This window comes from Hippoglossus hippoglossus, chromosome 11 (genome assembly GCF_009819705.1).
Source record: "Hippoglossus hippoglossus isolate fHipHip1 chromosome 11, fHipHip1.pri, whole genome shotgun sequence".
Classification (NCBI taxonomy): Eukaryota; Metazoa; Chordata; class Actinopteri; order Pleuronectiformes; family Pleuronectidae; genus Hippoglossus; species Hippoglossus hippoglossus.
In genome coordinates, this window is record NC_047161.1 from 21,475,142 (window position 1) to 21,489,801 (window position 14,660).

The 14,660-nt window shown below is 40.9% G+C and overlaps 2 protein-coding genes across 3 annotated transcripts; one reads left to right on the top strand and one right to left on the bottom strand.

The window, feature by feature from the left end:
• Positions 1-652: 652 nt before the first annotated feature.
• Positions 653-7,618, bottom strand: chtopa (chromatin target of PRMT1a). 2 transcript variants are annotated; one of them, XM_034601239.1, is made up of 6 exons: positions 7,349-7,618; positions 4,633-4,722; positions 3,375-3,525; positions 2,019-2,193; positions 1,766-1,915; positions 653-1,609 (listed from the first exon to the last, which is right to left on the bottom strand). In XM_034601239.1, exons 2-6 carry the CDS (start codon positions 4,695-4,697, stop codon positions 1,407-1,409), a joined length of 744 nt encoding a protein of 247 aa, XP_034457130.1. In that variant the 5' UTR covers positions 4,698-4,722; positions 7,349-7,618; the 3' UTR covers positions 653-1,406. The 2 variants fall into 2 exon arrangements, with proteins under 2 accessions (XP_034457130.1, XP_034457131.1); XM_034601240.1 differs by lacking the exons at positions 653-1,609; positions 1,766-1,915; positions 2,019-2,193 and adding an exon at positions 2,438-3,236 and having other exon boundaries at positions 3,277-3,525; positions 7,349-7,487.
• Positions 7,619-7,632: 14 nt separating this feature from the next.
• snapin (SNAP associated protein) lies at positions 7,633-14,207 on the top strand. The gene is made up of 4 exons (XM_034601249.1): positions 7,633-7,779; positions 10,183-10,229; positions 10,408-10,526; positions 13,374-14,207. The coding sequence occupies exons 1-4, from the start codon at positions 7,664-7,666 to the stop codon at positions 13,479-13,481; spliced, it is 390 nt and encodes a 129-aa protein (XP_034457140.1). The 5' UTR covers positions 7,633-7,663; the 3' UTR covers positions 13,482-14,207.
• The last annotated feature ends 453 nt before the right edge of the window (positions 14,208-14,660 follow it).

Consider the following 14,660-nt stretch of genomic DNA (forward strand, 5'->3'; position numbering starts at 1 on the left):
GAACCAGAGCCTGGACATTTCTCAGTGTGGTTTGGTGGTGCAGTCTTGTATCAGCTGTTTTCTGCTCTGATCTTCTCACATTTTTGCTGCAGAACCTATTTCAACGCGTTCATGTGCAGTGTTGGTAGAGGTGAACCATAACTGCCTCACCACTTTACCAGCTGATGATCATCCTACAGATGCCTATTAATGTATTAACATCTGCAAGGTCTGTCCTGTTAGAAATGCAACAGGCAGCGGTTTGAGCACACTTTTTAAGACCAACTGTCATGTTATTTTTATCCAGACATGAAAGCAGACAGAAAACACAAATTAATTGTGTGTAAAATACTGAATTTGACATTTTCCATCCAAGATTACTTAAATAAAAGAAGAAAAATATCCTCCTCACCAATATACAGTGCTATCACCAGAAAACAAGTAGGCACTTCTCTATACAAAGGTCTTGGAGTATGGTAATCTCCAAAAGGACTTATTTTTCCATGTCCATTTGGGAAAGATCAAATTGGAGCATAGGTTTTTCAGACTTTGACATTACTGGCCAATTTAATATTAACTCTGATATGAACATTCCAACTTACTATATTTGTAATGTGGGTTGTAATGCATTTCACTCAGGTGCATTTGAAAATCTGAAGTCAGGACACAAACCAACTTTCATTAAAACATAACTTTACTTGCTTTGGGTTATGTCATACAAATGTTCTCAAGTACAAGTTCAAAATGCCAACACTCCAATAAAGAATGCAGACGAGTGGAAGATTCAGCGGAACTAAAGACGTCTAAGTACTACATCCTTCAAATACAAAACAAAGACAAATGGATACTTGGCTCAAAGACGTTTTGCTTACATTCTTTTTCAACAAATTTTGGAAAGTTTTGCATTGCAGATATCAAGATCAGCCAAAGGATGAATTCCCAAAGGTCTTAGCACACAAACACTAAAATCAAATTTAAAATAAAAGGCTTTTTGAAAAATAAATGTAATTCAAAACTGCTTAAAAAAAGGTTAACACATTTCTTAAATCCTGGACAAGTGCCCCCCCCCCAAAAAACAAACAAACAAACAAAACAAACAAACAAAAACTGTTTCAGGACAAGTAGATTATTACAAGATAATGAAAATGTGTATAAACAGCAGGGTTTGTAATGTTTAAAAAGGTCCCTTCACACAGTTATTCCAGAATGAAAACTTTGCAGGGAGCTGGTTGATGCAGAATTGACTGGTGGTCAATGCACTCAGATGACAACTTGGATTTCCTACTCCAAGTCCTGGACTTTCACCAATCTCATCTAAATTATGATCACAATCATTTCTCACCACATCAACACTACACTCTATGCGAGTCCAGCTGTACAGATCTGCGGTGACTCTATATGTGCTTCAGGTTCAGAGTCCTTCATGGTCACTCCATACTGTCTGGGTCTGCCTGAGCCATGTAGGCATCCAGTTCAGCATCCAGGTGACCTTTGGTCTTTGACATGTAGGCGTCCAGCTGGTTGTCCAGTTGTTCCCTGGTCACAGCTTGCCGGCCGACACCTCGGCCTCGTCCCCTTCCGCGACCACCTCTACCAGCAAAACCACCACGTCCACGTAGTCCACCACGGCCTGTAAATACATGTGCACACACACACACACAGTCAGGTGAAAGACTGTACTGACAACTATATAGGCTTGGAGTTTGTCCATTTTATAAGCTAAAAAAAACCACTTATTTTTGTACATTTAAATATTAAATAATCTAAAACATTATTAGCCTCTGACCTCTGAGTGTTACTCCTCCTCGAGCTGCTCCTCGTGACAGGGCCCCTCCTCTGCCAACAACTCCTCCACGGTGGCGGCCTCCTCTACGCATTGCCAGACGGCCAGCAAAGCCACGGCCTCTCATGGGGACACCTGTAGACACTCTCTTCCCTGTGAAATACAAATCATATCATCATTCTGGGAAAAATCTAGAGCCATGAGAATCAACACAGTTTGAGTAAGAGCTTTGTTCATAGGTGAGATGGATAAACACCTCTCAGGGACAGAGCTCCTCTCATTACGCCTCCTCTCGCTCGTCCTCGGAGGTTTCCCCTGGGCATCCCCCGCATCGCTCCTCTACCTCCAACCGCTCCTCCACGGATCAGAGACCCGATGGGTCGGCCCAGCCTGGCCTGGATGTTGCCCTTCCCTAGGCGCTGCTTCAGGCTCTGATCACATTATTCATGGGTGCAGTTAGAACATGCAGTCAGACAAACATTGGAGCCAATATTGAGGAAAGGTAAAGCCCACATTAAGATCAACAGTGAATGGTCTGTATTTTATTTATTTATTTATTTATTTATATATATATATATATATATATATATAGCTTGTCTAGTCTGGATGACTACTCAAAAGCACTTTACAGTGCGTTTTTTTTGCCATTCACACACACTCATATAGTGCATCTATGACAAAAAAAAAACAATTCATCAAAAAAGATGCTACGCTGGCCAATCTAACACTAGTGCAGTGCCCATTCTAAAACTGCTTGTTTAGAATGGACTGCTTGCAGAGCCTGTGGTAATGTTCTGGAGTCCACTTCAAAAAAGATTCTCGTCATTAGTGAAGATTTTATCGTCAATATTTTTTTCAACTAAACTAGCTTTATTACTGTTCACGTGTGTGGCTCATACAAGTTTGAATGATTGACTTAACTGCTAAATTTTGCATGCTGCCTCTTTCAGAGGTCTGTTAAGCAAGCAACGCAAGTTTTCAAAATAAAAGCTTGATGTGAAGTATTGGCTTGTTTCCTCCAGGAGCACCACTTCAGGTTTGTTTGCCTCGATGAACCATTAAGATGGTTTCCTGTGGGATGACCACTAGCTAAACTGTTCACACGGGCGCCCTGGACATTAAGACTCGAGTCTTCCTGAAGCGGTTGCAGGGTCAGTTACAACCCAGCCCTTTTCTGCACGTCTTCCCCCATTCACACTTGTCATCCTGTCAAGAAAGGTGAAATGCCACCCAAAAATATTTATTATTTTTTTTAAGTTGGGAGGACCAGCCACAAAAGGTGCTGTGCCCCAGCGAAAATGATAATAATAGAGCACACTACTGCATGCAATCACTGCATGATTAGTCCCTTTCTCAATATTATGCAGTACACCATTACTTCCACATATTGCCAGTGATCTACACTTCTTCACACAAATGAAGACTAATTATATTGACCCAAATTACTTGCCCCTGTCTTAGCACTGAGAAGCTTCTTCTAGGACAAACAAGTGGAAGGTCCATGATACAGACATCCGTCTGCCTGGTTACACAGTATTGGTGTAGGTCAGAATACACTAAACAACACAGTTAAAAGATCCGCCAGCTCAGCTCGTCTCATTTTCCACCTCACCTGCTTGTGATTCAGAGCAGCTTGAACTGAGGGCCGGTTCTCCATCTGCTGGGCCAGCCGGCGATTGCGGGCACTGGCCAAATGCTGTTGTTGCATGGTGGCTCGAAGGCTTACCGCAGTGGGCTGCTTGTTCTTCAGCATGTTAGTGAAGCTTTAGAGGTGGGAGGGAAAAAGAGGGAGGAAGTAAAAGAAGGGGACAAGGGATATAGAGAGGAGGAGGAGGAAGCAGGGTTCCATATCAAGTCATTTCTCATATTACGGATGGAGCCACACAGACTCTGGTGGCTCTTTTGTCATGTAAGACTCATGTTCCACTTCTTGGCACTCTCTCATTCTCTCTCTCAATGAAATGACAATCGAGAATTATTTATACTCGAATTTAGCATGTGTTTTCAAATAAGCACAAGAAGACAGGGAAACTAAGAAAGAATAGAATCTACAGAAGTGAAGGACAGAAGCAGGAGAAGGTGCCAGAAGAGGTGCACAATTTGTCACTTACAGGCCTCCAGCTGACTGGCTGGGATGTCATCATGCTGCAGCAGCAGAGGCCCTGGACGTGAGGAGTGCTTGGCCACCCAGCCACTTACAGCATGGACCGTGACTTATGGTTAAACCACTGAGAGACTCGATCAGGGAAGGAGAGATGGGAGAGGTATGGGAAGCTCTTTGTCACGTCCAAGCTAGGACTGAGTAACCAGTGTCTTATAGACTTAGAGCAGAGAGGAGAAAGACGATGAAAGAACAGGATAAAGGTTTGAGTGCTACACTTGCAATGGTTTGAGAGAGAAAAGTTTGAGAGAGGCAGAAAGGTAAGGGGTGTCCCATCTCCCTGGTGTAGCTGAAGCCTTCCTCTCCACTTTGAATGAGTATACTTGATGTATACTGTAGTGTAACATTAACAGGGAGCAGTAGTGCCAAGGCATTTGTAGGACAGCGGTCCGGTCTAGCATAGGCTTACCAAGGCTTACCAAGTATGACCACTACCCTCTCCCCTTATACATGTGTGCACTGCTCACACAAGATCGTTGACCGAGGTGAGGCTCTTTTGATCCAATCACATTTAACTCTGTGGGTAACTCAACAAGTGTTGGCAATAAAGTTGAGCAGGCAGTGCACACATTGAGGACAGTCAGAATAGCATCCATGTCGGGTCCGGTCCCCAACAGAAGCCTTCCGTAGAGAGCCCTAGAACCTTCGCAAGCCAAGGCTGGCCCTTGCATCTGGTGTCTAAATGCTGACGTGGTGCGTGGCGTCTCACCGCTCATTTAGGGACACTTTGGTGGTGCTTTTCAGGACAACTTTTTGAGAGGAGGGTGCACTCATTTTGACAGACTTCGCTTTCAGGCTCCTAGGAAAAGACAGGACAGAAAATAAAACAAGGTCAACTCGTAGGTCAGAAAAGAGTGGACATTTCACTCAACAATACATTAAAGCCATTTCAGACAAACTCAGGAGGATGTCTGCAGAATTGGATCCAGACTCTCAGACCGTTGACTTTCATATATTTCAGTGAGAGATTCTGTGCTCAGACTCATTCACAACCCAGAAATCTCCTGAGCTGCAGGTGAGGGGTGGCGCAGCATGTACAGGGAGGATATAATGTATTAATCCCACAGTAGAGCTCACATTTTTGTTTACAGCCCATCCGACACAGATGGGCTGACACACTGGTGCCTGTGCTCAAAGATTATTTGGAGAAAAAAAATAAAAAATAAAAAATCACTCACTAGTGTTTCCAGGCTTTCCGCTACGTACATTTTGCAGAAAGCCCACACTACTTTGATGGGCTCCCAGGCCACTAGGCAGTATGCTTAAAGAAACAACATTTTGTATTCATAATTTTCAAGCGAAATGTTAAATTTATTGCAATCCTACATTTGAATGTTGAGGTGGTAATAAACCTCTAAGAAGCAGTGGATAATCTGCATTGCTGCTCCCGGTCTTTGATGCAGCAATTGTATCTTTGCTTTAACCTCTTCAACTCCCCAAAGATGCCAACATCCTCAGACCCGTCTTCTTTTGGTTGTCGCCAGCTCATTTTCACTGACAAACGCAGTCTTGAAACTGAGGCAATAATGTTGCTTTTAAAGTTTTGCTGTATTCTGTGTCTGAATATTACTTTGGCTATCACAATTACACTTGTTTCCAATACGGTAGAGTGTTATCACTCACGCATGGAAGCCAGACCAACTTTTCTCTACCATGTGCTGAAAACTTACTGCATTGCATTGCTTAACGGTGAATCATGGCTTAGGCTTTTCATGTCCATCTTATAGTGGAGATCAAGCTTTTCAAATGATGCATTGCATATGCCAACCAGCTTTCCTGGGACAGGTTATACCTGTGCCTAACAGACTCACAACGCACCCTCCCCTATGTGCAATTACACACAACTCACTACAACTGAGAAGTACATGTCTTTAGAAATACTGTAATGCCTAAAAATACATGTTATTTCGATAGTTATGAGACCTTTTGGCACCATTTACAATAGGCAATTATCTAAATATAAGTTTCTATTACAGCCTAAGATTGTTTACAATCGGTTTCTTTTTTTGTCTCGATGATGACTGGCAGCCACCACAGTCCCGAAAGGAAAGGAAGACGTGCGTTTCTATTTAACATCAGGTCATTGTACTATCACTGTGATATTGTTCCATGGAGTTTTCATATTTGCTTAAAGGTTCAAAGTGGTGATTTTTTGGTCATTTATTTATCAGAATTCAGATTTTTTATGCCAGTGTTCTAGGTTGAGAAATGGTTTTTATTCTCATACTTGATTTCTACTTTTCACAATACATCTGCTCAACTTGGAGTCAAATATATATTTTGATGGTGCTTTTTTACAGTTATGCATAATAGTATATTGTTTGTGTAATATCAAAAACTAGTTAAAAAGTCAGAAATTGCTAATATTCAAGCATTTTCGCTCCAACTGATCAAATTAACAAAAGGTAAACCCCTTTAGTGTCCATTTAGAGCTCTGCCTAGATCTTGTAATAGGGGGAAAAAAACGGTAGACTATTTATACTTTGTGCCATCTTCTTTGAGACAGGTGTTCAGTGTGGAAACTCAAACCTAACTGTTACTCCTCTCCTTCCCAGACTTTAGATGCTAGTCACAAATCTTCAGGTTGAGATATTCATATATGATAAATAAATCTAATTAGATTCAATAAGGGATGTGACAGGATTTAGATTAAAATACTATCAAACCCTGACCCAAAGCACCACTGACGATGAATGGACAGTAAATAACCAAACAAATATCCTATGATATTGTTTATGGTTATTTCTCTCAGAGGGATTTCATTCCCCTCAGTTTGGAAAGACTTCTAAACTCCTCATGCATTTTGTATGGCATCTTGAAATATTTTATTCAGAAATTACATTAAGCTGTTCCCACAGACAAGCAGAAGGGTCACCAAGCAAGTAGCGCGGTGCTAATCTTAGCATGGTGGCGTCTGTACAGTGATGATCACTGAGGCTTGGGGTCGGTATGGAGAGGCTGCTGGTCACATACCACACAGACGTACACGTGCAGCAGAGCCTGGACAGACAGCACAGGTGGTTACTACTCATGTACCATCACATTGACCATTGGTAGGTTTTATTCAACCCACCGTCTGGTTCAGGCTCTGCTGAAGATGAGGCCATGTTAGATACTGCTAGCAGTATGTCACACAGACGGACGACCCCGTCAGGCAGGATGACTGTTACCGGGGGGGACAGATGAAGTGCTTTAGGGTCCCGAGCAGAGACTATGATCCCAACAAACCGGCTAAACAGAAATAGGAGCTGGTCAGAGGGGCCACACTAAACTCCAAGAGCCAAACGCTCTGCATGTCTACAGCACTTTTCTCGTGTTGATGGTCACACAAAGCGAAGGCCCACATCTCTGGTACAAATCAATGGGACTTCTGACTGTTTTCGTTACACAAGAACAGAACTAAAATTGAAGTATGTTTTACTTACAGTGAATGTTGCGTCGGTCGAAGGAAAAGCCTTTCAGCTGTTGTTAGCTTTAGCAGCTGTATAAGCAGCACGGGGGGGCCGTGTGGCTTGTCTGGTCTTTTTCAGTTTGAACACACTGCGTTGTGTTAGCTTCCTAACTGAGCAGACGCAGGCAAAATAACTCTAAATCACTGGAGACAGACTTCACCGACGCGTGTCCCTAAAATGGTGCTGACCGTCTGCCCTGGAGATCCTGGGGAAGAAAATGGAGAGGCTTTTATGACTCCAGCGTCCGTGACGTAGCTTCCTGCCTGGCTGCTTGTAATGCTTTAGAAAATGGCTGCTGCGACTGTTGTGGACGCTTCCTCTGGTAAAGATGTGGTCGCTGAGGGGCTGCTCGACCTCCTTAAGCCCGCTATTCAGCAGCTCGACCTCCATGTACACTCAGTCAGGTAAATACTCAAAGGATGATTTGTTATTGTTTGTCCTGCACAACTCTTCACCTCCGAGCTAGCTAATTATCTTGTGACTGTCTCGTGACTGGTGCTAGTTTAGTTCTACAGTTGACATGGAGCTGATGTTGAGATGATTACATATGTTGTTTATGTTTATGTTACTGATGCAACCAGAGACGTGCACAGGTATTTTGGGGGGGGCAGAGGCTCAAGTGAGAAAAAGGGCACTTCTCATAATTATTTATTTAATTTCTTTTTTTATTTTAATACCCTCACACAATTGTTTAATACTCAACAGTTCACACAGAGACAGGGGTATACTTTAGTATCAATCGATGTATCACAAGAGCAGGCAAAAACAAAGGAGACTATGCCACAATGTGCATGCTTTGTATGCTACTAGTTTATATATTTTGAATAACACACACACAATAACTGGTGAAAAGGACTTCATTTCAGTGTACCTACAATTCCCTCCTTTCACATTTGAGGGAGGGCTGTCTGTATCATGTATTGATAAAGATCTATCAGCATACAACAACAAAAAGTAGAATGAATAGTTTTTAGATGAGGAGCCTACAATCAAAAGTATGCAGTTACTGTTTAAGGACACTAGAGGCAAGAAGATAGTTTTTTCTTGTACTGGTCAATTTTGAGATTTTGGTCTCTTTTGCTTCCATCATGCCTTCTTTCACTTTAATGGAAAGAAAACTTTCAAAAATACACGTTCAGATTGCGTTTGTCGGGACTGTTTACATCGACGAATACTGATGATTCAGCTTCTTGAAGTGCTGTCCAAATGCAGCATTCTTTTTAACAGACTGGAGCACTGGGTGGGGATATCTGGCACAGCGCTGGAGTGGTTTGCTTCGTACCTGTGTGCAGTTAGTGAGTGAACTCAGCATACTGTCTCAAAGATTAAGCCATGCAAGTTTAAGTACACACGGCCGGTACAGTGAAACTGCGAATCTGATAAAGATAATAATATATCTTTAAATATAAACAGTTTATAAATCATCTAAACCTACATTTTCTATAAATTACACAATTTGTTAAAGCAACAGTTGAAATTTGCAGTAGAAAACTCAGGGTGAGAGAGAGAGAGAGAGATTCTGTGTGTCTGTTAAAAACTGTCACCTCATTTTCAACTGCAGAGTATGGTGTGCCGCAGGGATCAGTCTTGGGGCCTATTTTATAATGGCGTCTCATTTAATTTTTATACTGACTATAGGGAGTTGTACTTGCCTGAAAGACACACAGACCCGGGTATGCTGCCTCACTAACTGCCTCTATGATATAAAAAACTGGATGTCTCTTAATTTTCTTCAGCTGAACACAAACAAAACAGAGATTATTGTCATTGGGTCCCTGCACATGGCAAAACAAATACTGCCATCTGCTGGTTCCCTATTTGACAACATAAAGCCTGTGGCAAAGAAAGTTTTGAGCAGCACACCACTAAGCTTGAGCAATCCTGTTTTTATCACCTAAAAATATTTCTAAGATACGATCCATGCTAACTTTTAAAAACACAGAGACCATTTTACATGCTTTTATCTCATCACGTTTGAATTATTGTAACAGCCGTTTTACCTGCCTGAGCCAAACTATTGATCTACTCCAGACTGTACAGAACTCAGCTGCCAGGCTTTTAACCAGAACTAAGAAACATTATCACACCAGTCCGTTTTTAGCTGCTTTACACTGGCTCCCTGTATGTTTTTAGAATTTGATTTTACGATTTTACTGATCACTTTTAAGGCCCTTCATGGCCTTGCTCCCTGCTACATTGCTGACCTTTTTAGAATCATACACACCAGTACACGCGTGAGATCCTCGGCTGGAGGTCTCTTGTCGTTTCCAGCAGCCTGGCTAAAAACTAAGGTGGACACAGCATTTGCAGTCCGGGCCCAGAGGCTCTGGAACAACCTGCCTGAGTAGATCAGGTCAGCTGACTCAGTGAACTCTTTTAAGTCTCTTCTTAAAACATACTTTTATCGGAGAGCCTTTCCCTGATTTTACCTGAGTCTTAACTTTCTTTATATCTGTCTTCTTATTTATTTTATTGAGCATTTTACACGGCAATGTTATTTTTACACTAATTTATTTGACCTGCTTTCTTCTAAACCTGATGTTTTATGACCTGTCTGTTTAAACTTGCTGCCTTTTGTAAAGCACTTTGTAACATATGTTTTGGAAAAGTGCTCTATAAATAAAGATTATTATTATTATTATTATTATACTGACTTTATTGATATGCATGTCAGTTACATCACTGTTGTAACATGTACAACAGTGTTGTTAAGGATTTCATGGATACTGCCTGTTTTTAAATGAACCAGCACTGTTGTATCATCTGTTTCCTCTTAGACTAATTACATTTTTTTTTATCCTTTTCAGAGAAAGCCAAGTAGAATTAAGAGAACATATAGACAACCTGGCCACAGGTAATTTACTGTAAAATGTAAAATCATTTTTTCTCATTTGTCTTTATTTTAAGCATAACATGAACCTTTTAAAAAAATATATTTATTAAGAATTTTCAATCATATGCCAATGAATATTACAACGTATGCTTTGCTAATGGATTGCTTTTGTGTGTCTTGTAATCTACATTCTTTTCAGAGTTATGCAGGATAAATGAACATCAGAAGGTGGCACTTGACCTGGATCCTTATGTCAAGAAGCTGCTGAATGCAAGACGTAGAGTAGTACTAGTAAACAACATATTGCAGAATGCTCAGGTCAGTGTGGGGTTTCTTTCCTTTGCACTATCAATATTTTAACAATGGATATGTTTAATATCCTTATGTCGCTTATACCTACTTACCTACAACGAACTCTCCAGTTCCTCTAGTTATATAGTACAGACAGATGCAGTTTAAGACCAGCTGGTGAACATAGAGGAAAATGTAGCAGCTAAAGAGCCAGATATTTATTGAGAATTCGAACAGTTCTTAATATCACTCAGTTAGGAACCGAAGTAAGCAAAATAAACTATAAACCACACCCATGTCCTCTGATTTGAAGTTTCTGAACTTCTTCTCAGCCACTTTAAACCACCCCAGGCCACAGTGAAAGTAACAGTCTGAAGCCCATAGCACTACACCATCTGCAAATAGCAGAAAATAATTAAAAATGCTCCCAAATTGGATACGTTCCTCCCTCTAGCTGTGCTTTGACATCTTGTCAATTATGATCACAAAAAGGATTGGTGACCAGGGTGAACCCTGGTGTAGGACAATAGCCACTGGGAACTTCCTTCCGAGAATACAAATACAACTCTCACTTTTATTGCACATGGACTGGATGGCTGGTAACTATGGCTGCGGAACCCCATATTCTTACAAAATCCCCCAAGGGATCCAGTCATAGGTCTTCTCCAAGTTCACAAAATGCATGTAGAGTCAAGTAGCTTCGCAAGGGGAAGGAGTTGTCTCCCAGTGAAGAGAATGGCCCTGTACACGCCTGGTATTAACATGTGTTGTTTGTGATATGATCTCAAGTCGACAGCTGTAAGTACAGGTGTGAACGCACTCTGATAGCGATCCGATCAGGCCAGTCCACATTCACACATACACACACACACACACACACACACTGACATCAGACTTAGTTGTGTACTCAGACTGGGTTAAAACAACATAACTTGGTCTTTGTGAACAGAAATGACGTACGTGTTTGTTTGTATTGAGTGGGGAGGTGAGAGCTAATCTGAGATCCGATCACGAGACCTACAGTATGTGGGGTCACATTTTAATGCCAGGTGTGAACACATGCATTTGGAGCTGTTATCTTATGATCGGATCACAAAACCACATGTTAATACCAGATGTTTACGAAGCCTTTCTGCATTGATTCCCCTGAAAAAGAGGTTTGACAATTGTTTGGAGCATCCTTGGGCAGCTGTGGCTCAGGAGGTAGAGTGGTCGATCCACGTCTCTCCCATTCTGCATGCTGAAGTGTCCTTGGGCAAGATACTGTTCCCCAATTTGCCCCTGACTGCTGTTTTGGCAGTAAGTGAGTGATGTATAATAGAGTGCTGCACATATATGCACTATATGAATATGTGTGGTAATTGGTGAATGGCAAAACCTCACTGTAGAGCGGGGCAGCTGTGGCTCAGGGGATAGAGCGGGTCTTCCTCTAACAAGAAGAACAGTGATTTGATCCCAATCTTCCTGATTGCTGAAATGTCCGTGGGCAATATCCTGAACCCAAATTTCCCCTGTTGGCTGTGGCGTTTCCAATAGAAAAAGTGCTGCCCATAGTTGCACTGTGTGAATGGGTGAAGGGCAAAACTGTGCTGTACTGTGCTTAAAGCGCTTTAGAAATGGGTCAATGACATGACACAAATTTTTTTGTGTCCATATTTTTTAGTAAAATTTAAAAATAAACTTACAAATGATTTGCATACTTTTTTTTCTTGAGGATCTAGTCTAAGATTTCTAGAATTAATCAATTATGAGAGAATATTCAGTATGGCAATAATGTGGTGTAACCATACAACTTAACAAATTATTTAACTTGCTTAAAAAAGGTCAAATTCTCAATAAAACACCCCATCAACTAGTTTGGCATAATCTTACATTTGTGTTAATTAATACTAAATAAAATGAATTGCTGCCAATCCAATACAATGATGATATGTGGCCATAGATCAGATGATACAACAGCTGATCATTGGTCTTAGGCCTAAGATGTTTTAGCCAATCCATGGCTAGCACAGAAATCCAATGACGATATATAACTCTTGATTCAGATCAAGCAGGACGTTTCTCACAGTCAGCCCCATCTGTAATTCTCCATCATTGCCCTCATGAGGTTCCCAAAGGGACTGTAAAGTCCCTGGGTGGTTCCCCTTACAGGATCCCACTCAACAACTCCAAGAAGGTCAGATACTCAGAACTGCTGATAGGTGCATAGGCACAGACTACATTGAGAGCCTCCCCCTTAGCAACTTGGCCATCTAGACTAGAAAAGCGCAATATAAATACAGACCATTTATCATTTACAGTTACTTTTACTCGTAGTACTACACCAAATACTTGTAGCAGTTTAAGTTATCGTACTACACTGGCTACGCTGCTACTACATCTTTCACTATTATTATTGGTACTACTACTGTTAAGCCGTTTTCAGACATGACCTACTGGTAAAATCTGGAGAACTGGTTACTTGGTTTATCCAGAGTCTGTCTTTCACACATGCACAATGCAGCGAAAATTCTCCAGCGGGGGACCTCTTGCTGTGTTCTCACATGGACTTGTATTTGTATTTCTACAAACTTTATATAATGAGGCCAGGTGGATAAAGTCTGTAGAAACTGCGGACTGTCTCACTCGGACGTTTGCGTTCACACATGCACCTCCTCTGGAGAAAATACGGAGGAACTGCAGAGTTCAGTGCATGTCTGAAAGCAGCTTTAGTATCACCTAACTCTATCACCCCTAATACCATTATACAGTTACGGCGAGAACTACTATTATCACCAGCACAATTACCAACCAGACAAGTTTAAAACATGTGACAGAAAGAAAACAGGAAAACAATATATAAATAGCAACATAACCTAAATATTCTGTCCCCAGGAACGACTGAGGCGCCTCAACCACAATGTGGCCAAAGAGACGGCACGAAGAAAGACCATGCTGGAGGCTTCAGGGGTGTTCACGTCCCGCTCCCCCAGTAAACCCTGACTCTTCTCCTGCTTTTCACAGGAATACTGTGTCTTGAACAGGAGGGACATGTCAGTACAGGAAGCTGTAACATGAGGAGGACAAGTCTTACTTTGATATTTATTTAGCTGTTTTTCTAATCACATGCTGATGTTCTGCACTGGTTTGTCTGATGTCATCACAATAAAATCCAGGCTACTATCTGCTTTATATTAGGTAAATGGATTATTGTCTAATCCTCTGGCAAAATGCTTCAATCAGCTTTTTACAGTATCACAAATTCATACATTTTGTATTGCAAACATGTTGCCATTAAAAAAACGTGACCATCCACATTTATTTTAGTTTCTGTCTCGATAAAGTGTACGGGTGTCACTGAACTCTCCCTCTGGGTTTTCCAAATTGTGTTTATAGGTGCCTCTGGGTTCTCTATGAAGCTCTGCTGACATAAATGTGTTGTAGCAAATCACACAACATAAAGCATAATGTTATGAAATTGTTTTTATAGTAGATGATGAAAATTAAACTTTCTTTGTAGGCTGTCTCCATGATTATGCAATATAATATAGTATATGTGACCATTGTTTAATATGCATTGTCATTAAGTAAACAATTATGTCACATGTCCATTTTTTGTTTATCAACTGCTTTGGAAAGTGCTCATTTGTTAACATGCCAATCAAAATAAAGCAAAGATTTAAATGTGTATTGCACCTCACAAAATAAAGGTCAGAAGGACAAAATGTTGATCTTTGATGAGATATTTCTCCTGGTTTTGGTGCCTTATTAACAACAAAGTGAGGACAGCCTACATAGTCCTCTTACCTGCTGCAGTGTTTCATAATGGACTACATTTTTACACACATTGATTTGATGTATTTGTGGCCACTGCTACATAATACACAATATAGATTTTCATCTCTACTAAGGACGTTATGTTTTTTTATCAGCGTTTCTGTGTTTGCTTGTTTCTTGTCAGGATTATACTAAAACTACTTGACGGATTGCCATGACAATTGTTGGAAGGATGTTGTTATAGGTCAGGAAAGAACCTATTCAAATTTTTGTGTAAAAAAAGGAGCAGATCCAGGAATTATCTTCAACATTGTGACTTAAGTGTTTTACAATATTTTCTTTGAATTCCAAGAGTATAATTCATGGATATTGATGAAAAAAAAAAAAATCAAGCATGATTAAGGG